Source organism: Manacus candei, unplaced genomic scaffold (assembly GCF_025592945.1).
Source record: "Manacus candei isolate 608988 ecotype Guabito, Panama unplaced genomic scaffold, ASM2559294v1 h1tg000349l, whole genome shotgun sequence".
In the NCBI taxonomy this organism is placed as follows: domain Eukaryota; kingdom Metazoa; phylum Chordata; class Aves; order Passeriformes; family Pipridae; genus Manacus; species Manacus candei.
In genome coordinates, this window is record NW_026138397.1 from 1 (window position 1) to 26,881 (window position 26,881).

The following is a 26,881-nucleotide window of genomic DNA, read 5'->3' on the forward strand; positions in this document are numbered from 1 at the left end:
CCTTCAATCCCCCCCTCCCCCCCCCCTCAATCCCCTCCCCCCCCCCTTTTTCCCCCCAAATAAAAACCTCTCGAGGGGGGGGTGGGGGAGGGGTCGGGGGGGACCCCCCAAAATTCCTCCTCCTCTTTCCCTCTCGCGGGGGGGGGGTCTCTGTCCGGGTGGGGGAGGGGTCCCCTCCTCGCTGTCCCCCCGTCGCCGTCGCCTCGGCCCGGAGTGTCCCCCGAATAGGCCACGCCCCCTTCCCCTCCCCCCCTCCCCCGGGGGGGCCACGCCCACCCCGGGCCACGCCCACCCCGGCCACACCCACCCCCCCCCCTAATTTTTTGGGGCGTGGGGGGGGACGCGGATTAATCCGGGCGGGGCTGGGGGGGGGAGGGGAGAGAGGGGGGGGGAGGGGAGAGAGGGGGGGTGGGGCGGGTGGGGGAGGGGGGGAGGGTTTTTTTTTGGGGGGGTTGGGGGGATTTTGGGGGGTTTTGGGGGGTTTTGGGGGGTTTGGGGGGTTGGGGGGTCATGAATTATTTTTTGGGGGGATTCCTGATTTTTTTGGGTGAATTTTGGGGGGTTCCCGATTTTTTTAGGGGGGATTTTGGGGGGTCTTGATTTTTTTGGGGGGTCCTGAATTGGTTTGGGGGGGATTTTGGGGGGGTCCTAATTTTTTGGGGTGGGATTTGGGGGGTCCTGAATTTTTTTGGGGAGATTTTGGGGGGTACCCGAATTTTTGGGGGTGATTTTGAGGGGTCCTGAATTTTTTTGGGGGGGGATTTTGGGGGTCCTGATTTTTTTGGGGGGGATTTGGGGGGGTCCTGATTTTTTTAGGGGGGATTTTGGGGGGTCCTGATTTTTTTGGGGGGGATTTCAGGGGGGGGGTCCTGATTTTTTGGGGGGTCCTGAATTGGTTTGAGGGGATTTTGGGGGGTCCTGAATTTTTTTGGGGGGTCTGGGGGGGTTTGAGGGGGTCTTGATTTTTTGGGGGGGGATTTTTGAGGGGTCCTGAATTTTTTTTGGGGGGGATTTTGGGGGTTCCTAATTTTTTGGGGCGGGATTTGGGGGGGATCTTGATTTTTTGGGGGGGATTTTGGGGGGTTTTGGGGGGTTTGGGGGGGTCCTAAATTGGTTTAGGGGGGTTTTGGGGGGGTCCTGATTTTTTGGGGGGTTCCCGATTTTTTTGGGGTGGGATTTTAGGGGGTCCCGATTTTTCTGGGGGTTATTTTGGGGGGTCCTGATTTTTTTGGGGGGTCCTGAATTGTTTTTGGGGGGGATTTTGGGGGTCCTGAATTTTTTTGAGGGGGACTTTTGGGGGGTCCTGATTTTTTCGGGGGGTCCTGAATTGGTTTGAGGGGGATTTTAGGGGGTCCAGATTTTTTTGGGGGGGGGGATTTTTGGGGGTCCTGATTTTTTTGAGGGGGGGATTTGGGAGGTCCCGATTTTTTGGGGGAGGATTTTGGGGGTTCCCGAATTTTTGGGGTGGGATTTGGGGGGGTCCTGATTTTTTGGGGGGGGATTTTTGAGGGGTCCTGAATTTTTTTGGGGTGAATTTTGGGGGGTCCTGATTTTTTGGGGGGACTTGATTTTTTTTTTAGGGGGGATTTTGGGGGTTCCTGATTTTTTGGGGGGGGATTTTGGGGGTTCCCGAATTTTTTGGGGGGGATTTTGGGGCTTCCCGATTTTTTTGGGGGGGGATTTTGGGGGGTCCCGATTTTTGTTGGGGGGTCCCGAATTTTTTGGGGTGAATTTTGGGGGGTCCCGAATTTTTTGGGGGGGTCCCGAATTTTTTGGGGTGAATTTTGGGGGTTCCCGAATTTTTGGGGGGGGATTTTGGGAGGGTCTTGATTTTTTTGGGGGGTCCTGATTTTTTTTGGTGGCATTTTGGGGGGTCCCGAATTTTTTGGGGGGGATTTGGGGGGGTCCTGATTTTTTGGGGGGGGTCCTGAATTGTTTTTTGGGGGGGATTTTGGGGGGTCCTGATTGTTTTTTGGGGGTTTGGGGGGTCCTAAATTGGTTTTCGGGGGGATTTTTTGGAGGGTCCTGATTTTTTGGGGGGTCCTGAATTGGTTTGGGGGGATTTTGGGGGGTCCCGAATTTTTTTGGGGGGGGGTTTTGGGGGGTCCTGATTTTTTGGGGGGGTTCCCGATTTTTTTGGGGAGAGATTTTGGGGGTTCCCGATTTTTTGGGGGGGATTTTGGGGGGTCTTGATTTTTTTGGGGGGGATCTTGGGGGGGTCCTGATTTTTTAGGGAGTCCTGAATTGTTTTTGGGGGTATTTTGGGGGTTCCCGAATTTTTTGGGGGGATTTTGGGGGGTCCTGATTTTTTGGGGGGGTCCCGAATTTTTTGGGGTGAATTTTGGGGGGTCCCGATTTTTTTTGGGGGGTCCCGAATTTTTTGGGGGGATTTTGGGGGGTCCCCGATTGGCCGAGAGCAGGGGAGAGGAGGGGGCGTGGCCACCTCGGCGGGGAGGGGCGTGGCCAGAGGGAGGGGGCGGGGCCTCGTTAAAGCGGCTCCTTAATTAAAGCGGCAACTGGGGCACACCTGGGCAGGGGAGGGGGGAGGGGACACACCTGGGCAGGGGAGGTCAGGGGTCACACCTGGGCAGGGGAGGTCAGGGGTCACACCTGGGCACACCTGGACACACCTGGACAGGTGAGTCCTTCACACCTGGGCACACCTGGACACACCTGGGCACACCTGGGCAGGTGAGTGTCTCCCACCTGGAGACACCTGGGCACACCTGGACACACCTGGGCACAGCTGGACAGGTGAGTTCGACACACCTGGACACACTTGGACACACCTGGAGACACCTGGACACACCTGGACACACCTGGGCACACCTGGATATACCTGGACAGGTGAGTCCTTTTCACCTGGGCACACCTGGGCACAGCTGGACAGGTGAGTCCCTCACACCTGGGCACACCTGGACACAGCTGGACACACCTGGGCACACCTGGACAGGTGAGTCTGACACACCTGGGCACACCTGGACACACCTGGGCACACCTGGGCACACCTGGACAGGTGAGTCCCTCACACCTGGACACACCTGGACACACCTGGGCACACCTGAGCACACCTGGACACAGCTGGACACAGCTGGATACACCTGGACAGGTGAGTCTGACACACCTGGGCACACCTAGGGGCACCTGGACACACCTGGGCACACCTGGACACACCTGGGCACACCTGGACAGGTGAGTCCTTCACACCTGGACACACCTGGACACAGCTGGACACACCTGGACACACCTGGACACACCTGGGATACACCTGGGCACACCTGGACAGGTGAGTCCCTCACACCTGGACACACCTGGGCACACCTGGGATACACCTGGACACAGCTGGACACAGCTGGACACACCTGGACAGGTGAGCCCTTCAAACCTGGGCACACCTGGGCACACCTGGACACACCTGGACACAGCTGGGGACACCTGGGGACACCTGGACAGGTGAGTTCCTCACACCTGGGCACACCTGGACACACCTGGGCACACCTGGACAGGTGAGTGTCTCCCACCTGGACACAGCTGGGCACACCTGGGCACATCTGGGATACACCTGGGCACACCTGGACAGGTGAGTCCCTCACACCTGGACACACCTGGGCACACCTGGGATACACCTGGACACAGCTGGACACAGCTGGACACACCTGGACAGGTGAGCCCTTCAAACCTGGACACACCTGGGCACACCTGGACACACCTGGACACAACTGGGCACACCTGGGGACACCTGGATATACCTGGACAGGTGAGTGTCTCACACCTGGGCACACCTGGGCACACCGGCACAGGTGAGTCTGACACACCTGGACACACCTGGACACACCTGGATACAGCTGGACAGGTGAGTGTCTCAAACTTGCACACACCTGGGCACACCTGGGCACACCTGGGGACACCTGGACAGGTGAGTGTCTCCCACCTGGACACAGCTAGGCACACCTGGACACACCTGGGACACACCTGGACAGGTGAGTCTGACACACCTGGACACACCTGGGCACACCTGGACACAGCTGGGCACACCTGGGGGCACCTGGGGACACCTGGACACACCTGGATATACCTGGACAGGTGAGTCCTTTTCACCTGGACACACCTGGACACAGCTGGACACACCTGGGCACACCTGGACACACCTGGGCACACCTGGACACACCTGGGCACACCTGGACAGGTGAGTCCTTCACACCTGGACACACCTGGACACAGCTGGACACACCTGGGGGCACCTGGGGACACCTGGGCACACCTGGACAGGTGAGTCTGACACACCTGGGCACACCTGGGCACAGCTGGACACACCTGGGACACACCTGGGACACACCTGGGACACCTGGGACACACCTGGGACACCTGGGGACACCTGGACAGGTGAGTCCTTCACACCTGGACCCACCTGGACACACCTGGGACACACCTGGACAGGTGAGTGTCTCCCACCTGGACACACCTGGGCACACCTGGACACACCTGGATACACCTGGACACACCTGGACAGGTGAGTGTCTCACACCTGGGCACACCTGGACACAGCTAGACAGGTGAGTCCTTCACACCTGGGCACACCTGGACACACCTGGGGGCACCTGGGGACACCTGGACACACCTGGGCACACCTGGACAGGTGAGTCCTTCACACCTGGGCACACCTGGACACACCTGGGGGCACCTGGGAACACCTGGACACACCTGGGCACACCTGGGCACAGCTGGGCACACCTGGACAGGTGAGTCTGACACACCTGGGCACACCTGGACACACCTGGACACACCTGGACAGGTCAGTCCTTCACACCTGGACACACCTGGGCACACCTGGACAGGTGAGTCCCTCACACCTGGACACACCTGGGCACACCTGGGATACACCTGGACACAGCTGGACACAGCTGGACACACCTGGACAGGTGAGCCCTTCAAACCTGGGCACACCTGGGCACACCTGGGCACACCTGGACACACCTGGACACAGCTGGGGACACCTGGGGACACCTGGACAGGTGAGTTCCTCACACCTGGGCACACCTGGACACACCTGGGACACACCTGGACAGGTGAGTGTCTCCCACCTGGACACAGCTGGGCACACCTGGGCACATCTGGGATACACCTGGGCACACCTGGACAGGTGAGTCCCTCACACCTGGACACACCTGGGCACACCTGGGATACACCTGGACACAGCTGGACACAGCTGGACACACCTGGACAGGTGAGCCCTTCAAACCTGGACACACCTGGGCACACCTGGACACACCTGGACACAACTGGGCACACCTGGGGACACCTGGACACGTGAGTCCTTCACACCTGGGCACACCTGGGCACACCTGGATATACCTGGACAGGTGAGTGTCTCACACCTGGGCACACCTGGGCACACCGGCACAGGTGAGTCTGACACACCTGGACACACCTGGACACACCTGGATACAGCTGGACAGGTGAGTGTCTCAAACTTGCACACACCTGGGCACACCTGGGCACACCTGGGGACACCTGGACAGGTGAGTGTCTCCCACCTGGACACAGCTAGGCACACCTGGACACACCTGGGACACACCTGGACAGGTGAGTCTGACACACCTGGACACACCTGGGCACACCTGGACACAGCTGGGCACACCTGGGGGCACCTGGGGACACCTGGACACACCTGGATATACCTGGACAGGTGAGTCCTTTTCACCTGGACACACCTGGACACAGCTGGACACACCTGGGCACACCTGGACACACCTGGGCACACCTGGACACACCTGGGCACACCTGGACAGGTGAGTCCTTCACACCTGGACACACCTGGACACAGCTGGACACACCTGGGACACACCTGGGACACCTGGGGACACCTGGACAGGTGAGTCCTTCACACCTGGACCCACCTGGACACACCTGGGACACACCTGGACAGGTGAGTGTCTCCCACCTGGACACACCTGGGCACACCTGGACACACCTGGACACAACTGGGCACACCTGGGGACACCTGGACACGTGAGTCCTTCACACCTGGGCACACCTGGGCACACCTGGATATACCTGGACAGGTGAGTGTCTCACACCTGGGCACACCTGGGCACACCGGCACAGGTGAGTCTGACACACCTGGACACAGCTGGACACACCTGGATACAGCTGGACAGGTGAGTGTCTCAAACTTGCACACACCTGGGCACACTTGGGCACACCTGGGGACACCTGGACAGGTGAGTGTCTCCCACCTGGACACAGCTAGGCACACCTGGACACACCTGGGACACACCTGGACAGGTGAGTCTGACACACCTGGACACACCTGGGCACACCTGGACACAGCTGGGCACACCTGGGGGCACCTGGGGACACCTGGACACACCTGGATATACCTGGACAGGTGAGTCCTTTTCACCTGGACACACCTGGACACAGCTGGACACACCTGGGCACACCTGGACACACCTGGGCACACCTGGACACACCTGGGCACACCTGGACAGGTGAGTCCTTCACACCTGGACACACCTGGACACAGCTGGACACACCTGGGACACACCTGGGACACCTGGGGACACCTGGACAGGTGAGTCCTTCACACCTGGACCCACCTGGACACACCTGGGACACACCTGGACAGGTGAGTGTCTCCCACCTGGACACACCTGGGCACACCTGGACACACCTGGACACAACTGGGCACACCTGGGGACACCTGGACACGTGAGTCCTTCACACCTGGGCACACCTGGGCACACCTGGATATACCTGGACAGGTGAGTGTCTCACACCTGGGCACACCTGGGCACACCGGCACAGGTGAGTCTGACACACCTGGACACACCTGGACACAGCTGGACACACCTGGATACAGCTGGACAGGTGAGTGTCTCAAACTTGCACACACCTGGGCACACTTGGGGACACCTGGACAGGTGAGTGTCTCCCACCTGGACACAGCTAGGCACACCTGGACACACCTGGGACACACCTGGACAGGTGAGTCTGACACACCTGGACACACCTGGGCACACCTGGACACAGCTGGGCACACCTGGGGGCACCTGGGGACACCTGGGGACACCTGGATATACCTGGACAGGTGAGTCCTTTTCACCTGGACACACCTGGACACAGCTGGACACACCTGGGCACACCTGGACACACCTGGGCACACCTGGACAGGTGAGTCCTTCACACCTGGACACACCTGGACACAGCTGGACACACCTGGGGGCACCTGGGGACACCTGGGCACACCTGGACAGGTGAGTCTGACACACCTGGGCACACCTGGGCACAGCTGGACACACCTGGGACACACCTGGACAGGTGAGTCTGACACACCTGGGACACACCTGGGACACACCTGGGACACCTGGGACACACCTGGGACACCTGGGGACACCTGGACAGGTGAGTCCTTCACACCTGGACCCACCTGGACACACCTGGGACACACCTGGACAGGTGAGTGTCTCCCACCTGGACACACCTGGGCACACCTGGACACACCTGGATACACCTGGACACACCTGGACAGGTGAGTGTCTCACACCTGGGCACACCTGGACACAGCTAGACAGGTGAGTCCTTCACACCTGGGCACACCTGGACACACCTGGGGGCACCTGGGGACACCTGGACACACCTGGGCACACCTGGACAGGTGAGTCCTTCACACCTGGGCACACCTGGACACACCTGGGGGCACCTGGGAACACCTGGACACACCTGGGCACACCTGGGCACAGCTGGGCACACCTGGACAGGTGAGTCTGACACACCTGGGCACACCTGGACACACCTGGACACACCTGGACAGGTCAGTCCTTCACACCTGGACACACCTGGGCACACCTGGACAGGTGAGTCCCTCACACCTGGACACACCTGGGCACACCTGGGATACACCTGGACACAGCTGGACACAGCTGGACACACCTGGACAGGTGAGCCCTTCAAACCTGGACACACCTGGGCACACCTGGACACAGCTGGACACAGCTGGACACAGCTGGACACAGCTGGGGACACCTGGACAGGTGAGTTCCTCACACCTGGGCACACCTGGGCACAGCTGGACACACCTGGGGACACCTGGGCAGGTGAGTCCTTCACACCTGGACACAACTGGACAGGTGAGTCTGACACACCTGGAAACAGCTGGACACACCTGGGCAGGTAAGTGCCCCCACCCAGACACACCTGGACACACTTGGGCACACCTGGGCACACCTGGGCACACCTGCCTGAGGTTTCCCAGCACCTTTATTCCACGAGCTCACCTGGGCTGGGGTGGATTTGGGGTCTCAGGGGTGGATTTGGGGTCTCAGGAGGGATTTGGGGTCTCAGGGGTGGATTTGGGGTCTCAGGAGGGATTTGGGGTCTCAGGGGTGGATTTGGGGTCTCAGGAGGGATTTGGGGTCTCAGGGGGGATTTGGGGTCTCAGGGGGTGGATTTGGGGTCTCAGGGGTGGATTTGGGGTCTCAGGAGGGATTTGGGGTCTCAGGGGTGGATTTGGGGTCTCAGGAGGGATTTGGGGTCTCAGGATGTTTTTGGGGTTTCAGGGGTTGTTTTTTGGGTCCGGGGCTGTTTTTGGGGTCAGGGGGTGTTTTTGGGGTCCGGGGATGATTTTGGGGTCTCAGGCTGTTTTTAGGGTCTCAGTCCCCCCCGTTCCTGCGGATGGTGTCCCGGATCCAGGCGGTGAAGGCGCAGACCCGGGTGTAGCCCCTCAGGGGTTTTTGGGGTGTTTTTGGGGTCCGGGGATGTTTTTGGGGTCTCAGGGGGTGTTTTTGGTGTCAGGGGATGTTTTTGGGGTCCGAGGTGAGTTTTGGGGTTTCAGGGGGGATTTTTGGGGTGTCAGGGGATGTTTTTGGGGTCAGGGGTTGTTTCTGGAGTCCAGGGAGGTTTTTGGGGTCTCAGGGGTTGTTTTTGGGGTCCGGGGTGAGTTTTGGGGTCCGGGGTGGGTTCTGGGGTGTCAGGGGATGTTTTTGGGGGCTGGGGATGGTTTTGGGGTCTGGGGAGGGTTCTGGGATCTGAGGGGCTGGTTTTGGGGTCTCAGGGGATGGTTTTGGGGTCCGGGGTTGGTTTTGGGGTTTCAGGGGATGTTTTTGGGGTCCGTGGTGAGTTTTGGGGTTTCAGGGGGTGTTTTGGCGTTTCAGGGGCTGTTTTTGGGTTCCGGGGATGGTTTTTGAGGTCAGGGTGTGTTTTGGGGTCCGGGATGGGTTCTGGGTTCTCAGGGGATGTTTTTGGGGTCTGGGGATGTTTTTGGGGTCTCAGGGGGTGTTTTTGGGGTAAGGGGCAGATTCTGGGGTCTCAGGGGTTGTTTTGGGGGTACGAGGTGAGTTTTGGGGTCTCAGGGGATGTTTTTGGGTTCTGGGGATGGTTTTGGGGTCTCAGGGGATGTTTTTGGGGTCCGGGGCGGGTTTTTGAGTTCAGGGGATGTTTTTGAGGTCAGGGGACGTTTTTGGGGTCCAAGGTGAGTTTTGGGGTCTCAGTGGTTGTTTTTGGGGTCTGGGGCGGGTTCTGGGGTCTGAGGGGCTGGTTTTGGGGTCTCAGGGGATGTTTTTGGGGTCTGGGGTGAGTTTTGGGGTCTCAGGGGGTGATTTTGGGGTCCATGTTGGGTTCTGGGGTGTCCGGGGATGGTTTTGGGGTCCGGGGATGGTTTTGGGGTCCGCAGTGGGTTTTTGAGGTCAGGGGATGTTTTTGGGGTCCGGGGATGTTTTTGGGGTCAGGGGGTGTTTTTGGGGTCTCAGGGGTTGTTTTTGTGGTCTCAGGATGTTTTTGGGGTTTCAGGGGTTGTTTTTGGGGTCCAGGGAGGTTTTTGGGGTCTCAGGGGTTGTTTTTGGGGTCTCAGGGGGTGTTTTTGGGGTCAGGGGATGGTTTTAGGGTCTCAGTCCCCCCCGTTCCTGCGGATGGTGTCCCGGATCCAGGCGGTGAAGGCGCAGACCCGGGGGAAGTCCCTCAGGTGTTTTTGGGGTCTCAGGATGTTTTTGGGGTCTCAGGGGATGTTTTTGGGGTCTCAGGCTGTTTTTAGGGTCTCAGTCCCCCCCGTTTTTGCGGATGGTGTCCCGGATCCAGGCGGTGAAGGCGCAGACCCGGGTGTAGACCCTCAGGGGTTTTTGGGGTGTTTTTGGGGTCCAGGATGTTTTTGGGGTTTCAGGAGGTATTTTTGGGGTCCGGGGTGGGTTTTAGGGTCTCAGTCCCCCCCGTTCCTGCGGATGGTGTCCCGGATCCAGGCGGTGAAGGCGCAGACCCGGGTGTAGACCCCCGGTTTGCCCTCCTGGCCGCAGACCTGCATCCCCCAGGACACGATGCCCTGCAGCTCCGACCCGCACACCAGCGGGCCCCCCGAGTCACCCTGGGGGGGGAAAAGGGACGGGGGGGGTCACCGGGGGGTCATCGGGGTCACCGGGGACCACAGTGACCCCACAGAGACCCCACTGACCCCATAGAGACCCCCGGGATCACCTGTGACCCCAGTGACCCCATAGAGACCCCAATGACCCCATAGAGACCCCTGGGATCACCTGGAGACCTTCGGGATGACCTGTGACCCCAATGACCCCATAGAGACCCCAATGACCCCATAGAGACCCCCACGATCCCAGGGAGACCCCAATGACCCCACGGAGACCCCAATGACCCCATGGAGACCCCCAGGATCACCTGGGACCCCAGTGACCCCATAGAGACCCCAGTGACCCCATGGAGACCCCAGTGACCCCATAGAGACCCCAATGACCCCACAGAGACCCCCGGGATCACCTGTGACCCCAATGACCCTGTGCTGACCCCAATGACCCCACAGAGACCCCCAGGATCACCTGTGACCCCAATGACCCTGTGCTGACCCCAATGACCCCACAGAGACCCCCGGGATCACCTGTGACCCCAATGACCCTGTGCTGACCCCAATGACCCCACAGAGACCCCCAGGATCACCTGTGACCCCAGTGACCCCATAGAGACCCCACTGACCCCATAGAGACCCCAATGATCCCATGGAGACCCCCGGGATGACCTGTGACCCCAATGACCCCATGGAGACCCCAATGACCCCATAGAGACCCCAATGACCCCACAGAGACCCCAGTGACCCCATAGAGACCTCAGTGACCCCATAGAGACCCCCAGGATCCCATACAGACCCCAATGACCCCACACTGACCCTGCTGACCCCAAGGACCCCCTGTTGACCCCACTGACCCCATAGAGACCCCCAGGATCACCTGTGACCCCAGTGACCCCATAGAGACCCCACTGACCCCACAGAGACCCCCAGTGACCCCATAGAGACCCCAGTGACCCCACAGAGACCCCCAGGATCACCTGTGACCCCAGTGACCCCACAGAGACCCCAGTGACCCCACGGAGACCCCAGTGACCCCATAGAGACCCGAAGGACCCCATAGAGACCCCAATGATTCCATGGAGACCCCAGTAACCCCACTGACCCCAGTGACCCCACTGACCCCAGTGACCCCACTGACCCCAATGACCCTAATGACCCCACACTGATCCCAGTGACCCCAATGACCCCAATGACCCCACACTGATCCCAATGACCCCACACTCACCCCACACTCACCCCACTGACCCCACACTGACCCCGCGCTGACCCCGTTGACCCCACACTGACCCCACTGACCCCACACGGACCCCAAGGAGACCCCAATAACCCCACTGACCCTAATGACCCCATGGAGACCCCAATGACCCCATGATGACCCCACTGACCCCACACTGACCCCAATAACCCCACTGACCCCCTGCTGACCCCACACTGACCCTGCTGACCCCGGTGTGACTCCGCTGACCCCACTGACCCCACACTCACCCCACTGACCCCACACTGACCCCACTGACCCCACGTTGACCCCAATAACCCCACACTAACCCCACACTGACCCCACTGACCCCACACTGACCCCACATTGACCCTGCTGACCCCACTGACCCCACACTGACCCCACTGACCCCACACTCACCCCACTGACCCCACTGACCCTGCTGACCCCACTGACCCCACACTGACCCCACACTGACCCCAATAACCCCACTGACCCCACACTAACCCCACACTGACCCCACTGACCCCACACTGACCCTGCTGACCCCACTGACCCCACACTGACCCCACACTGACCCCAATAACCCCACTGACCCCACACTAACCCCACACTGACCCCAATGACCCCACACTGACCCTGCTGACCCCACACTCACCCCGCTGACCCCAATGACCCCACACTGACCCCGCTGACCCCACACTCACCCCACTGACCCCACACTCACCCCGCTGACCTCACACTGACCCCACTGACCCCACATTGACCCCAGTGACCCCACTGACCCCACACTCACCCCACTGACCCCACACTGACCCCGTTGACCCCACTGACCCCACACTCACCCCAATAACCCCACTGACCCCACACTGACCCTGCTGACCCCACTGACCCCACTGACCCCACACTGACCCCAATGACCCCAATGACTCCACTGACCCCACTGACCCCACACTCACCACACTGACCCCAACAACCCCACTGACCCCACACTGACCCCACTGACCCCAATAACCACACTGACCCCCTGCTGACCCCACACTGACCCCACTGACCCCACACTGACCCCACTGACCCCACACTGACCATGCTGACCCCAATGACCCAATGAGACCCCAATAACCCCACACTCACCCCACTGACCACACTGACCCCGTGCTGACCCCAATAACCCCACTGACCCCCCACTCACCCCACTGACCCCAATAACCCCGCACTAACCCCACACTGACCACACTGACCCCAAGGAGACCCCAATAACCCCACTGACCCCACACTGACCCTGCTGACCCCAATGACCCCATGGAGACCCCAATAACCCCACACTGACCCCACACTCACCCCAATAACCCCACTGACCCCACACTGACCATGCTGACCCCAATGACCCCAATGAGACCCCAATAACCCCACACTGACCCCCTGCTCACCCCACTGACCCCACACTCACCCCACTGACCCCAATGACCCCACACTGACCCCAATGACCCCAATGACCCCGCACTGACCCCGTTGACCCCACACTCACCCCACTGACCCCACACTGACCCCACTGACCCCACACTCACCCCAATAACCCCACACTGACCCCGCTGACCCCACACTGACCCCAATGACCCCACACTGACCCCACTGACCCCACACTCACCCCACTGACCCCAATAACCCCACTGACCCCAATAACCCCACACTGACCCCACACTCACCCCAACGACCCACTGACCCCAATGACCCCACACTGACCCCACTGACCCCACACTCACCCCACTGACCCCAATAACCCCACACTGACCCCACACTCACCCCAACGACCCCACACTGACCCTGTTGACCCCACACTGACCCCACTGACCCCACTGACCCCAAGGAGACCCCAATAACCCCACTGACCCCACACTCACCCCACTGACCCCACACTCACCCCACTGACCCCACACTGACCCCATGCTGACCCCAATAACCCCACATTGACCCCACTGACCCCACACTCACCCCACTGACCCCACACTGACCCCGTGCTGACCCCAATAACCCCACTGACCCCCCACTCACCCCACTGACCCCAGTAACCCCGCACTAACCCCACACTGACCCCACTGACCCCAAGGAGACCCCAATAACCCCACTGACCCCACACTGACCCTGCTGACCCCAATGACCCCATGGAGACCCCAATAACCCCACACTGACCCCACACTCACCCCAATAACCCCACTGACCCCACACTGACCATGCTGACCCCAATGACCCCAATGAGACCCCAATAACCCCACACTGACCCCCTGCTCACCCCACTGACCCCACACTCACCCCACTGACCCCAATGACCCCACACTGACCCCAATGACCCCAATGACCCCGCACTGACCCCGTTGACCCCACACTCACCCCACTGACCCCACACTGACCCCACTGACCCCACACTCACCCCAATAACCCCACACTGACCCCGCTGACCCCACACTGACCCCAATGACCCCACACTGACCCCAATGACCCCACACTGACCCCAATGACCCCACACTGACCCCACTGACCCCAATAACCCCACACTGACCCCACACTCACCCCAACGACCCCACACTGACCCTGCTGACCCCACTGACCCCACACTCACCCCACTGACCCCACACTGACCCTGTTGACCCCACACTGACCCCACTGACCCCACTGACCCCACTGACCCCAAGGAGACCCCAATAACCCCACTGACCCCACACTGACCCCGTTGACCCCACTGACCCCCCTGACCCCCCGCTGACCCCTGTGTGACCCCTGCTGACCCCTGTGTGCCCCCATGCCCCCACCTGGCAGGAGTCGGTGCCGCCGCGGGCGCGGTCGTTGCCGGCGCAGAGCATGTTGGGGGTGATGGCGCCGGGGTACAGGTGAGAGCACACCTGGTGCGGCCAGGTGAACACAACACCGCACTGCAGCACGTCAGGGAAGTAACCTGGGACAGGTGAGACAGGTGGGACAGGTAAGGGACAGGTGAACACCACCCTGCACTGCAGCACATCAGGGAAGTAACCTGGGACAGGTGGGACAGGTGAGGGACACCTGGGACAGGTGAGACAGGTGAGGGATGGATGGGACAGGTGAGAGACACCTGGGACAGGTGAGGGATGGATGGGACAGGTGAGAGACACCTGGGACAGGTGAGGGATGGATGGGACAGGTGGGCCAGGTGAACACCACCCCGCACTGCAGCACGTTGGGGAAGTAACCTGGGACAGGTGAGACAGGTGAGACAGGTGAGGGACACCTGGGACAGGTGAGGGACAGGTGAACACCACCCCGCACTGCAGCACGTCAGGGAAGTAACCTGGGACAGGTGAGACAGGTGAGGGACACATGGGACAGGTGAGACAGGTGAGAGACACCTGGGACAGGTGGGACAGGGTACAGGTGAGAGCACACCTGGTGCGGCCAGGTGAACACGACACCGCACTGCAGCACGTCAGGGAAGTAACCTGGGACAGGTGAGACAGGTGAGAGACAGGTGAGGGACACCTGGGACAGGTGAGGGACAGGTGAGACAGGTGAGGGACAGGTGAGAGCACACCTGGTGCGGCCAGGTGAACACAACACCACACTGCAGCACGTCAGGGAAGTAACCTGGGACAGGTGGGACAGGTGAGAGACACCTGGGACAGGTGAGACAGGTGAGGGACAGGTGAGGGACAGGTGAACACCACCCCGCACTGCAGCACGTCCGGGAAGTAACCTGGGACAGGTGAGACAGGTGAGAGACAGGTGGGGATGGAAGGGACAGGTGGGACAGGTGAGGGACAGGTGGGACAGGTGAGGGATGGATGGGACAGGTGGGACAGGTAATGGATGGGGGTACAGGTGAGAGCACACCTGGTGGGGCCAGGTGAACACCACCCCGCACTGCAGCACGTCGGGGAAGTAACCTGGGACAGGTGAGACAGGTAATGGATGGGGGTACAGGTGAGAGCACACCTGGTGCGGCCAGGTGAACACCACCCCGCACTGCAGCACATCGGGAAAGTAACCTGGGACAGGTGAGACAGGTGAGGGACAGGTGAGAGATGGATGGGACAGGTGAGAGATGGATGGGACAGGTGAGGGATGGATGGGACAGGTGAGACAGGTGAACACGACACCACACTGCAGCACGTCTGGGAAGTAACCTGGGATGGACAGGTGAGACAGGTGAGGGCCAGGTGAACACCACCCCGCACTGCAGCATGTCTGGGAAGTAACCTGGGACAGGTGAGACAGGTGGGACAGGTGAGGGACAGGTGGGGATGGAAGGGACAGGTGGGACAGGTGGGACAAGTGCTCCAGGTGTGCCCAGGTGACACAGGTAGGAGAGGTGAGGATGGATGGCACAGGTGTGCCCCAGGTGTGCCCCAGGTGGCCCCCGGGTGTGCCCCAGGTGTGCCCAGGTGAGACAGGTGACACAGGTGAGGATGGGTGGCACAGGCGGGACAGGTGCGACAGGTGTGCCCCAGCTGTCCCCAGCTGTCCCCAGGTGTGCCCAGCTGTCCCCCCCATGTCCCCAGGTGTGTCCAGGTGTCCCCAGGTGCCCCCCACGTGTCCCAGCTGTCCCCAGGTGTCCCCAGGTGTGTCCCAGGTGTGTCCCAGATATCCCCAGCTGTCCCCAGGTGTCCCACCTGTCCCCAGCTGTCTCCAGATGCCCCCAGGTGTCCCCAGGTGTGTCCCAAATGTCCCCAGGTGTGGCCCAGGTTTGTCACCTGTCCCCAGGTGTCCCCAGGTGCCCCCCAGGTGTGCCCAGTTGTCCCCAGGTGCCCCCAGGTGCCCCCACCTGCCCCCAGGTGCCCCCCAGGTGTCCCCCCCCTCACCTTGCGGGCTGCTGGTGCTGCCCCAGCCCGACACCACGCACCTGTCCCCGCACACACCAGGTGTGTCCCAGGTGTCCCCACCTGTCCCCAGGTGTGCCCAGGTATCCCCAGGTGTGCCCAGGTGTCCCCAGGTGTGTGTAGGAGTCCCCAGGTGTCCCCACCTACCCCCAGGTGTGTCCCCCACCTGTCCCCCAGGTGCCCCCACCTGCCCCCAGGTATCCCCAGGTGTGTCCCCAGGTATCCCAGCTGCCCCCACCTGTCCCCCAGGTGTCCCCAGGTGCCCCCAGGTGTCCCGAGCTGTCACCACCATGTCCCCAGGTGTGCCCAGGTGTCCCCACCTGTCCCCAGGTGTCCCCAGGTGTGTCCCACCTGTCCCTAACTGTCCCCACCTGCCCCCAGGTTTCTCCAGGTGCCCCCAGGTGTCTCACCTGTCCCCAGGTGTGCCCAGGTGTGCCCAGGTGTCCCAGGTGCCCCCAGGTGTCCCCAGGTATCCCCAGGTATCCTCAGGTGCCCCCAGCTGTCCCCAGGTGCCCCCAGCTGTCCCCAGGTACCCCCAGGTGTGCCCAGGTGTGTCCCAGGTGCCCCCAGGTGTCCCAATTGCCCCACCTGTCCCCAGGTGCCACCAGGTGTGCCCAGGTATCCCCAGGTGCCCCAGCTGTCCCCGTCTGTCCCCAGGTGTCCCCACCTGTCCCCACCTGTCTCCCAGGTGTGCCCCAGGTGTCCCCAGGTATCCCCACGTGTCCCCAGCTGTCCACAGGTGTGTCCTAGCTGTCCCCAGGTGTGTGTATGAGTCCCCAGGTGCCCCCAGGTGCCCCCCAGGTGTGTCCAGGTGCCCCCAGGTGTGTGTATGAGTCCCCAGGTGTGCCCGGGTGCCCCCACCTGCCCCCCAGGTGTGTCCCCCCCTCACCTTGCGGGCTGCTGGTGCTGCCCCAGCCCGACACCACGCACCTGTCCCCGCACACACCAGGTGTGCCCAGGTGTGTCCCAGTTGTCCCCAGGTGTGTCCAGGTGCCCCCAGGTGTGTGTATGAGTCCCCAGGTGTGCCCGGGTGCCCCCAGGTGCCCCCCAGGTGTGTCCCCCCCTCACCTTGCGGGCTGCTGGTGCTGCCCCAGCCCGACACCACGCACCTGTCCCCGCCGCGGGGGCACCTGCGGGGCAGGGGGGCGGGGCTGACGTGGGCGCTCAGGTGGGCGGGGCGGCGCAGGCGCAGCAGCATCAGGTCGCTGTCGTGCGTGGTGACGTTGTAGCGCGGGTGCACGAAGGCGCGCGCCCAGGTGAGGCACTGCTCGGGCCCCTCCCGCGTCCGCAGGCTGTGCTCGCCCAGCCGGATGGGCAGCGGGCTGGGGGGCAGGTGGGGGACAGGTGAGGGACAGGTGAGGGACAGGTGGGGGACAGGTGGGGGACAGGTGTGTGTTTGTGTCCCCCCAGGTGTGCCCAGGTGTGTCCCAGGTGTGTGTTTGCCCCCCCAGGTGTGTGTTTGTCCCCCCCAGGTGTGTCCCAGGTGTGTGTTTGTCCCCCCAGGTGTGTCCCAGGTGTGTCCCAGGTGTGTGTTTGTCCCCCCCAGGTGCGTGTTTGTCCCACTCAGGTGTGTCCAGGTGTGTCCCAGGTGTGTGTTACCTGTCCCAGGTGTGTGTTACCTGTCCCAGGTGTGTCCCAGGTGTGTCCCAGGTGTGTGTTTGTCCCCCCAGGTGTGTGTTTGTCCCCCCCAGGTGTGTCTCAGGTGTGTGTTTGTCCCCCCAGGTGTGTCTCAGGTGTGTGTCTGTCCCCCCAGGTGAGGCACTGCTCGGGCCCCTCCCGCGTCCGCAGGCTGTGCTCGCCCAGCCAGATGGGCAGCGGGCTGGGGGGACAGGTGAGGGACAGGTGAGGGACAGGGGAGGGACAGGTGGGGGACAGGTGTGTGTTTGTGTCCCCCCAGGTGTGCCCAGGTGTGTCCCAGGTGTGTGTTTGCCCCCCCAGGTGTGTGTTTGTCCCGCTCAGGTGTGTCTCAGGTGTGTCTCAGGTGTGTCTCAGGTGTGTCTCAGGTGTGTGTTTGTCCCCCCCAGGTGTGTCCCAGGTGTGTGTTTGTCCCCCCCAGGTGTGTCCCAGGTGTGTGTTTGTCCCCCCCAGGTGTGTCTCAGGTGTGTGTTTGTCCCCCCAGGTGAGGCACTGCTCGGGCCCCTCCCGCGTCCGCAGGCTGTGCTCGCCCAGCCGGATGGGCAGCGGGCTGGGGGGACAGGTGAGGGACAGGTGTGTGTTTGTCCCCCCCAGGTGTGTCCAGGTGTGTCCCAGGTGTGTGTTTGTCCCCCCAGGTGTGTGTTTGTCCCCCCCAGGTGTGTGTTTGTCCCCCCAGGTGTGTCCCAGGTGTGTGTTTGTCCCACTCAGGTGTGTCCCAGGTGTGTGTTTGTCCCCTCAGGTGTGTGTTTGTCCCCCCCAGGTGTGTCCCAGGTGTGTCCCAGGTGTGTGTTTGTCCCCCCAGGTGTGTCCCAGGTGTGTTTGTCCCCCCAGGTGTGTGTTTGTCCCCCCAGGTGTGTCCCAGGTGTGTGTTTGTCCCCCCCAGGTGTGTGTTTGTCTGTCCCAGGTGTGTCCCAGGTGTGTCTTTTTCCCCCCAGGTGTGTCCCAGGTGTGTGTTTGTCCCCCCCAGGTGTGTCCCAGGTGTGTGTTTGTCCCAGGTGTGTCCCCAGGTGTGCCCAGGTGTATCCCAGGTGTATCCCAGCTGTCCCCAGGTGTGTCCCAGGTGTGTCCCAGGTGTATCCCAGGTGTCCCCAGGTGTGTCCAGGTGTGTGTGGGTGTGTCCCAGGTGTGCCCAGCTGTCCCCAGGTGTGTTTGGGTGTGTCCCAACTGCCCCCAGGTGTGTTTGTCCCCCCCCAGGTGTGCCCAGGTGTGTTCCCCCCCAGGTGTACCTGTGGGTGTGGCAGTGGGCGGCAGTCAGCACCCAACTCCGGCCAATCAGGACCCCCAGGTGTGTGTGGGTGTGTCCCAGGTGTCCCCAGGTGCCCCCAGGTGTGTCCCAGGTGTCCCCAGGTGTGTTTGTCCCCCCCCAGGTGTACCTGTGGGTGTGTCCCAGGTGTGTTCCCCCCCCAGGTGTGTGTGGGCGTGGCCCAGGTGTACCTGTGGGTGTGGCCCAGGTGTGTCCCAGGTGTGTTTTCCCCCCCCCAGGTGTGCCCAGGTGTGTGTGGGCGTGGTCCAGGCGTGTGTGGGCGTGTCCCAGGTGTGTGGGGGTGTGTCCCAGGTGTGTGTGGGCGTGTCCCAGGTGTGTGTGGGTGTGTCCCAGGTGTGCCCAGGTGTATCCCAGGTGTCCCCAGGTGTCCCCAGGTGTGTTTGTCCTCCCCCCAGGTGTCCCCAGGTGTCCCCAGCTGTGCCCAGGTGCCCCCAGGTGTGTGTGGGCGTGGCCCAGGTGTGTGTGGGTGTGGCCCAGGTGTCCCAGGTGTGTGTGGGCGTGTCCCAGGCGTGTGTGGGCGTGTCCCAGGTGTGTGTGGGCGTGGCCCAGGTGTGCCCAGGTGTCTGTTTGTCCCCCCCAGGTGTGCCCAGGTGTGTGTGGGCGTGGCCCAGGTGTGTTTGTCCCCCCCCAGGTGTAGCTGTGGGTGTGGCAGTGGGCGGCGCTCAGCACCCAGCTGCGGCCAATCAGGACCCCCAGGTGTGTTTGTCCCCCCCAGGTGTGCCCAGGTGCCCCCAGGTGCCCCCAGATGTGTGTGGGCGTGGCCCAGGTGTGTGTTCACACCCCAGGTGTGCCCACGTGTGCCCAGGTGTGTCCCAGGTGTGTGTGGGTGTGTCCCAGGAGTCCCCAGGTGTGCCCAGGTGCCCCCAGGTGTGTGTGGGCGTGTCCCAGGTGTGTGTGGGCGTGTCCCAGGTGTGTGTTCCCCCCCCAGGTGTACCTGTGGGTGTGGCAGTGGGCGGCGGTCAGCACCCAGCTGCGGCCAATCAGGACCCCCTGGTGTGTTTGGGTGTGTCCCAGGTGTCCCCAGGTGTCCCCAGGTGCCCCCAGGTGTGTGTGGGCGTGTCCCAGGTGCCCCCAGGTGTGTGTGGGTGTGTCCCAGGTGTGTGTGGGCGTGGCCCAGGTGTCCCCAGGTGTGTGTGGGTGTGTCCCAGGTGTACCCAGGTGTGACCAGGTGTACTTGTGGGCGTGGCCCAGGTGTGTGTTCACCCCCCAGGTGTCCCCAGGTGTATCCCAGGTGTGCCCAGGTGCCCCCAGGTGTGTGTGGGCGTGGCCCAGGTGTGTCCCAGGTGTGCCCAGGTGTCCCCAGGTGCCCCCAGGTGTGTGTGGGTGTCGCCCAGGTGTGTGTGGGCGTGGCCCAGGTGTGCCCAGGTGTGTCCCAGGTGTACCCAGGTGCCCCCAGGTGCCCCCAGGTGTGTGTGGGCCTGTCCCAGGTGTGTGTGGGCGTGGCCCAGGTGTACCTGTGGGTGTGTCCCAGGTGTGTTTCCCCCCCCCAGGTGTGTGTGGGCGTGGCCCAGGTGTGTGTGGGCGTGGCCCAGGTGTGTCCCAGGTGTCCCAGGTGTGTGTGGGCGTGGCCCAGGTGTCCCAGGTGTGTGTGGGTGTGTCCCAGGTGCCCCCAGGTGTGTGTTTGTCCCCCCCAGGTGTGCCCAGGTGTGTGTGGGCGTGGCCCAGGTGTACCTGTGGGTGTGGCAGTGGGCGGCGGTCAGCACCCAGCTGCGGCCAATCAGGACGCCGCCGCAGTGGATGGCCCCGCCCCTCTCCAGCAGCACGGCCTGGTGGGGGTGGAGCCTCCGCCCGCAGCTGGCCCCACCCACGATGCGGTTCTCGTCCCCCGCCGCCGCTGGGACCACCAGTGCACACCAGTAAGGACCAGTAAGGACCAGTAAGGACCAGTGCCCTCCCAGGGCCTTCCCAGTGCCCTCCCAGTACACACCAGTAAGGACCAGTAAGGACCAGTAAGGACCAGTGCCTTCCCAGGGCCTTCCCAGTGCCCTCCCAGGTCATCCCAGTTCACACCAGTACACACCAGTAAGGACCAGTAAGGGCCAGTGCCCTCAAAGTGCCCTCCCAGTTCACACCAGTTCACACCAGTAAGGACCAGTAAGGACCAGTAAGGACCAGTGCCCTCCCAGGGCCTTCCCAGTGCCCTCCCAGTTCAGCCCAGTTCACACCAGTACACACCAGTAAGGAACAGTAAGGACCAGTAAGGACCAGGGCCTTCCCAGTGCCCTCCCAGTGCCCTCCCAGTTCATCCCAGTGCACACCAGTAAGGACCAGTAAGGACCAGTGCTTTCCCAGGGCCTTCCCAGGGCCTTCCCAGTGCCCTCCCAGTGCCCTCCCAGTTCAGCCCAGTCCAGCCCAGTTCAGCCCAGTGCCCCCAAAGTGCCCTCCCAGTTCAGCCCAGTTCACACCAGTAAGGACCAGTAAGGACCAGTAAGGACCAGTGCCCTCCCAGGGCCTTCCCAGTGTCCTCCCAGTGCACACCAGTAAGGACCAGTAAGGACCAGTGCCCTCCCAGGGCCTTCCCAGGGCCTTCCCAGTTCACCCCAGTGCACACCAGTAAGGACCAGTAAGGACCAGTAAGGACCAGGGCCTTCCCAGGGCCTTCCCAGGGCCCTCCCAGTTCAGCCCAGTTCACACCAGTAAGGACCAGTAAGGACCAGTGCCTTCCCAGGGCCTTCCCAGTGCCCTCCCAGTTCAGCCCAGTTCACACCAGTTCAGCCCAGTGCCCTCAGAGGGCCCTCCCAGTTCAGCCCAGTTCACACCAGTAAGGACCAGTGCCCTCAGAGGGCCCTCCCAGTTCAGCCCAGTTCACACCAGTTCAGCCCAGTGCCCCCAAAGTGCCCTCCCAGTTCAGCCCAGTTCACACCAGTTCCTCTCAGTGCCTTCCCAGTTCGGCCCAGTTCATCCCAGTTCTGTCCAGTTCAGCCCAGTGCCCCCAAAGTGCCCTCCCAGTTCACACCAGTGCACACCAGTAAGGACCAGTAAGGACCAGTGCCCTCAGAGGGCCCTCCCAGTTCACACCAGTTGAGCCCAGTTCAGCCCAGTTCAGCCCAGTGCCCCCAAAGTGCCCTCCCAGTTCACACCAGTGCACACCAGTTCACACCAGTAAGGACCAGTGCCCTCAGAGGGCCCTCCCAGTTCATCCCAGTTCAGCCCAGGGCCCCCAAAGTGCCCTCCCAGTTCACACCAGTTCATACCAGTTCAGCCCAGTTCAGCCCAGGGCCCCCAAAGTGCCCTCCCAGTTCATCCCAGTTCACACCAGTTCACCCCAGTTCACACCAGTGCCCCCAAAGTGCCCTCCCAGTTCAGCCCAGTGCCCTCAAAGTGCCCTCCCAGTTCACACCAGTTCATCCCAGTTAAGCCCAGTTCAACCCAGTTCATACCAGTTCATCCCAGTTCAGCCCAGTGCCCTCAGAGTGCCCTCCCAGTTCACACCAGTGCACACCAGTAAGGACCAGTAAGGACCAGTGCCCTCACAGTGCCCTCCCAGGTCATCCCAGTGCCTTCCCAGTGCATCCCAGTTCATCCCAGTTCATTCCAGTTCAGCCCAGTGCCCTCAGAGTGCCCTCCCAGTTCAGCCCAGTTCACACCAGTACACACCAGTAAGGACCAGTAAGGACCAGTGCCCTCACAGTGCCCTCCCAGGTCATCCCAGTTCATACCAGTTCATCCCAGTTCAGCCCAGTGCCCTCAAAGTGCCCTCCCAGTTCACACCAGTGCACACCAGTAAGGACCAGTAAGGACCAGTGCCCTCAGAGTGCCCTCCCAGTTCATCCCAGTTCATACCAGTAAGGACCAGTAAGGAACAGAGCCCTCAGAGTGCCCTCCCAGTTCACACCAGTTCACACCAGTTCAGCCCAGTGCCTTCCCAGTGCCCTCCCAGTTCAGCCCAGTTCAGCCCAGTTCATCCCAGTGCCCTCAGAGTGCCCTCCCAGTTCACACCAGTGCACACCAGTTCACACCAGTAAGGACCAGTGCCCTCAGAGTGCTCTCCCAGTTCACCCCAGTTCACACCAGTTCAGCCCAGTGCCCCCAAAGTGCCCTCCCAGTTCAGCCCAGTTCACACCAGTAAGGACCAGTGCCTTCCCAGTGCCCTCCCAGTTCAGCCCAGTTCATCCCAGTTCACACCAGTTCAGCCCAGTGCCTTCCCAGTTCATCCCAGTGCTCTCAGAGTGCCCTCCCAGTTCACACCAGTTGATCCCAGTTGATCCCAGTTCATCCCAGTGCCCCCAAAGTGCCCTCCCAGTTGATCCCAGTTCATTCCAGTTCAGCCCAGTGCCCTCCCAGTTCACCCCAGTTCACACCAGTGCCCTCAAAGTGCCCTCCCAGTTCAGCCCAGTTCACACCAGTACACACCAGTAAGGACCAGTAAGGACCAGTGCCCTCAGAGGGCTCCCCCAGTTCACACCAGTTCATCCCAGTTCACACCAGTGCCCTCAGAGTGCCCTCCCAGTTCATCCCAGTTCATACCAGTAAGGACCAGTAAGGACCAGAGCCCTCAGTAAGGACTCAGAGTGCCCTCCCAGTTCACACCAGTTCATCCCAGTTCATCCCAGTGCCCTCAGAGGGCCCTCCCAGTTCACACCAGTTCAGCCCAGTTCACACCAGTGTCCCCAAAGTGCCCTCCCAGTTCATCCCAGTTCATCCCAGTTCTGTCCAGTTCAGCCCACTGCCCCCAAAGTGCCCTCCCAGTTCACACCAGTGCACACCAGTAAGGACCAGTAAGGACCAGTGCCCTCAGAGGGCCCTCCCAGTTCACACCAGTTCATCCCAGTTTAGCCCAGTTCAGCCCAGTTCAGCCCAGTGCCCCCAAAGTGCCCTCCCAGTTCATCCCAGTTCAGCCCAGTTCAGCCCAGTGCCCCCAAAGTGCCCTCCCAGTTCACACCAGTTCACACCAGTTCCTCTCAGTGCCTTCCCAGTGCCCTCCCAGTTCACACCAGTTCAGCCCAGTTCACACCAGTGCCCTCAGAGTGCCCTCCCAGTTCACACCAGTTCATCCCAGTTCCCTCCCAGTGCTCCCAGTGACCTCTCCCTTCCCACCCACCGCCTCCCAGTTCCTCCCAGTTCCTCCCAGTTCCTCCCAGTTCATCCCAGTTCTCCCAGTCCTTTCCCAACACCGTCTCCTTCCCCCCTCCGTGGCCCCCAGTTCCTCCCAGTTCCTCCCAGTCCCTCCCAGTTCCCTCCCAGTTCATCCCAGTTCTCCCAGTTCCCCACCCAGTTGCCCTCTGTGGCCCCCAGTTCCTCCCAGTCCCTCCCAGTTCCTCCCAGTTGCCTCCCAGTGCCCCCAGTTCACACCAGTTCCACCCGACCGGTCGCCTCCCACTCACCCCAGTTCCTCCCAGTCCCTCCCAGTTCCTCCCAGTTCCCTCCCAGTGTCCCCAGTTCACCCCCGGCTCCCGCCCAGTATGGCCCCGTGCCCTCCCAGTTACTCCCAGTTCCCTCCCAGTTACTCCCAGTTCCCTCCCAGTTACTCCCAGTGCCTCCCAGCACTGGGCCTCCCAGTCCATCCCAGTCCATCCCAGTTCCCCCCAGTTCATCCCAGTGCCTCCCAGTCCATCCCAGTTCATCCCAGTTCCCCCCAGTCCATCCCAGTTCATCCCAGTGCCTTCCAGTCCATCCCAGTCCATCCCAGTTCAGCCCAGTCCATCCCAGTGCCTCCCAGTTCAGCCCAGTCCATCCCAGTGCCTTCCAGTTCCCCCCAGTCCTTTCCCAGTGCCTCCCAGTCCATCCCAGTTCTCCCAGTTCTCCCAGTCCCCTCCCAGTCCCCCCCGTGCTCCCAGTCCCACCAGTGCCCCCCTCCCAGTGCTCCCAGTCCCCCCTCCCAGTGCTCCCAGTCCCACCAGTCCCTCACCCAGTACTCCCAGTCCCCCTCTCCCAGTGCCTCCCAGTCTCACCAGTGCCTCCCAGTCCCCCTCCCAGTGCTCCCAGTGCCTCCCAGTGCTCCCAGTGCCTCCCAGTCCCCCTCCCAGTGCCTCCCAGTCCCTCTCCCAGTGCCTCCCAGTGCTCCCAGTCTGACCAGTGAGCAGCAGCAGCAGCCCCAGCAGTGTCTCCCAGTGCTCCCAGTGCCCCCCAGTCCCCCTCCCAGTGCTCCCAGTCTGACCAGTGAGCAGCAGCCCCAGCGCCCTCCCAGTGCTCCCAGTGCCCCCCAGCCCCTCTCCCAGTGCCTCCCAGTGCTCCCAGTCTGACCAGTGAGCAGCAGCAGCAGCCCCAGCAGTGTCTCCCAGTGCTCCCAGTGCCCCCCAGCCCCTCTCCCAGTCCCTCCCAGTGCTCCCAGTCTGACCAGTGAGCAGCAGCAGCAGCCCCAGCAGTGTCTCCCAGTGCTCCCAGTGCCCCCCAGTCCCCCTCCCAGTGCTCCCAGTCTGACCAGTGAGCAGCAGCCCCAGCGCCCTCCCAGTGCTCCCAGTGCTCCCAGTGCCCCCCAGCCCCTCTCCCAGTGCCTCCCAGTGCTCCCAGTCTGACCAGTGAGCAGCAGCAGCAGCCCCAGCAGTGTCTCCCAGTGCTCCCAGTGCCCCCCAGCCCCTCTCCCAGTCCCTCCCAGTGCTCCCAGTCTGACCAGTGAGCAGCAGCAGCAGCCCCAGCAGTGCCCCCAGCCCCTCTCCCAGTGCTCCCAGTCCCTCCCAGTGCTCCCAGTCTGACCAGTGAGCAGCAGCAGCAGCCCCAGCAGTGTCTCCCAGTCCCCCTCAGTCCCCCCCAGCCCCTCTCCCAGTGCTCCCAGTCTGACCAGTGAGCAGCAGCAGCAGCCCCAGCAGTGCCCCCAGTCCCCCCCAGTCCCCCCCAGTGCCTCCCAGTCCCTCCCAGTCTGACCAGTGAGCAGCAGCAGCAGCCCCAGCAGTGTCTCCCAGTGCTCCCAGTCCCCCCCAGCCCCTCTCCCAGTCCCTCCCAGTGCTCCCAGTCTGACCAGTGAGCAGCAGCAGCAGCCCCAGCAGTGTCTCCCAGTCCCCCCCAGTGCCTCCCAGTGCTCCCAGTCTGACCAGTGAGCAGCAGCAGCAGCCCCAGCAGTGTCTCCCAGTCCCCCTCAGTCCCCCCCAGTCCCTCCCAGTGCTCCCAGTCTGACCAGTGAGCAGCACCAGCAGCCCCAGCAGTGTCTCCCAGTCCCCCTCAGTCCCCCCCAGTCCCTCCCAGTGCTCCCAGTCTGACCAGTGAGCAGCACCAGCAGCCCCAGCAGTGTCTCCCAGTCCCCCTCAGTCCCCCCCAGTCCCTCCCAGTGCTCCCAGTCTGACCAGTGAGCAGCAGCAGCAGCCCCAGCAGTGCCCCCAGCCCCTCTCCCAGTGCTCCCAGTCCCTCCCAGTGCTCCCAGTCTGACCAGTGAGCAGCACCAGCAGCCCCAGCAGTGTCTCCCAGTGCCCCCAGCCCCTCTCCCAGTGCCTCCCAGTGCTCCCAGTCTGACCAGTGAGCAGCACCAGCAGCCCCAGCAGTGTCTCCCAGTGCCCCCCAGTCCCCCTCCCAGTGCTCCCAGTCTGACCAGTGAGCAGCAGCAGCAGCCCCAGCAGCGGCTCCATGAGGAGGAGGAGGAGGAGGGGGAGGAAGAGGCGGCGGCTCCTTTAAGGCCCCGCCGGGCCCCGCCCGGGCCGGTCCGG

The 26,881-nt window shown here is 62.3% G+C and overlaps 1 protein-coding gene and 2 long non-coding RNA genes across 20 annotated transcripts; 1 reads left to right on the forward strand and 2 right to left on the reverse strand.

Moving 5' to 3' along the window:
* Positions 1-2,706: 2,706 nt before the first annotated feature.
* On the reverse strand, positions 2,707-7,760 carry LOC127465260 (uncharacterized). 18 transcript variants are annotated; one of them, XR_007901981.1, is made up of 4 exons: positions 7,721-7,760; positions 7,116-7,135; positions 4,650-4,691; positions 2,707-2,736 (listed from the first exon to the last, which is right to left on the reverse strand). It is a non-coding gene; the product is annotated as an uncharacterized LOC127465260 (long non-coding RNA). The 18 variants fall into 18 exon arrangements; XR_007901982.1 differs by lacking the exon at positions 7,116-7,135 and adding an exon at positions 7,199-7,218; XR_007901977.1 differs by lacking the exons at positions 7,116-7,135; positions 7,721-7,760 and adding exons at positions 5,712-5,731; positions 7,217-7,256.
* Positions 7,761-8,607: 847 nt separating this feature from the next.
* On the forward strand, positions 8,608-10,209 carry LOC127465259 (uncharacterized). The gene is made up of 3 exons (XR_007901964.1): positions 8,608-8,748; positions 9,683-9,958; positions 10,107-10,209. It is a non-coding gene; the product is annotated as an uncharacterized LOC127465259 (long non-coding RNA).
* Positions 9,957-26,803, reverse strand: LOC127465258 (kallikrein-6-like). The gene is made up of 5 exons (XM_051775738.1): positions 26,767-26,803; positions 20,979-21,141; positions 17,477-17,730; positions 14,369-14,511; positions 9,957-10,351 (listed from the first exon to the last, which is right to left on the reverse strand). The coding sequence occupies exons 1-5, from the start codon at positions 26,801-26,803 to the stop codon at positions 10,190-10,192; spliced, it is 759 nt and encodes a 252-aa protein (XP_051631698.1). The 3' UTR covers positions 9,957-10,189.
* Between the last annotated feature and the right edge of the window lie 78 nt (positions 26,804-26,881).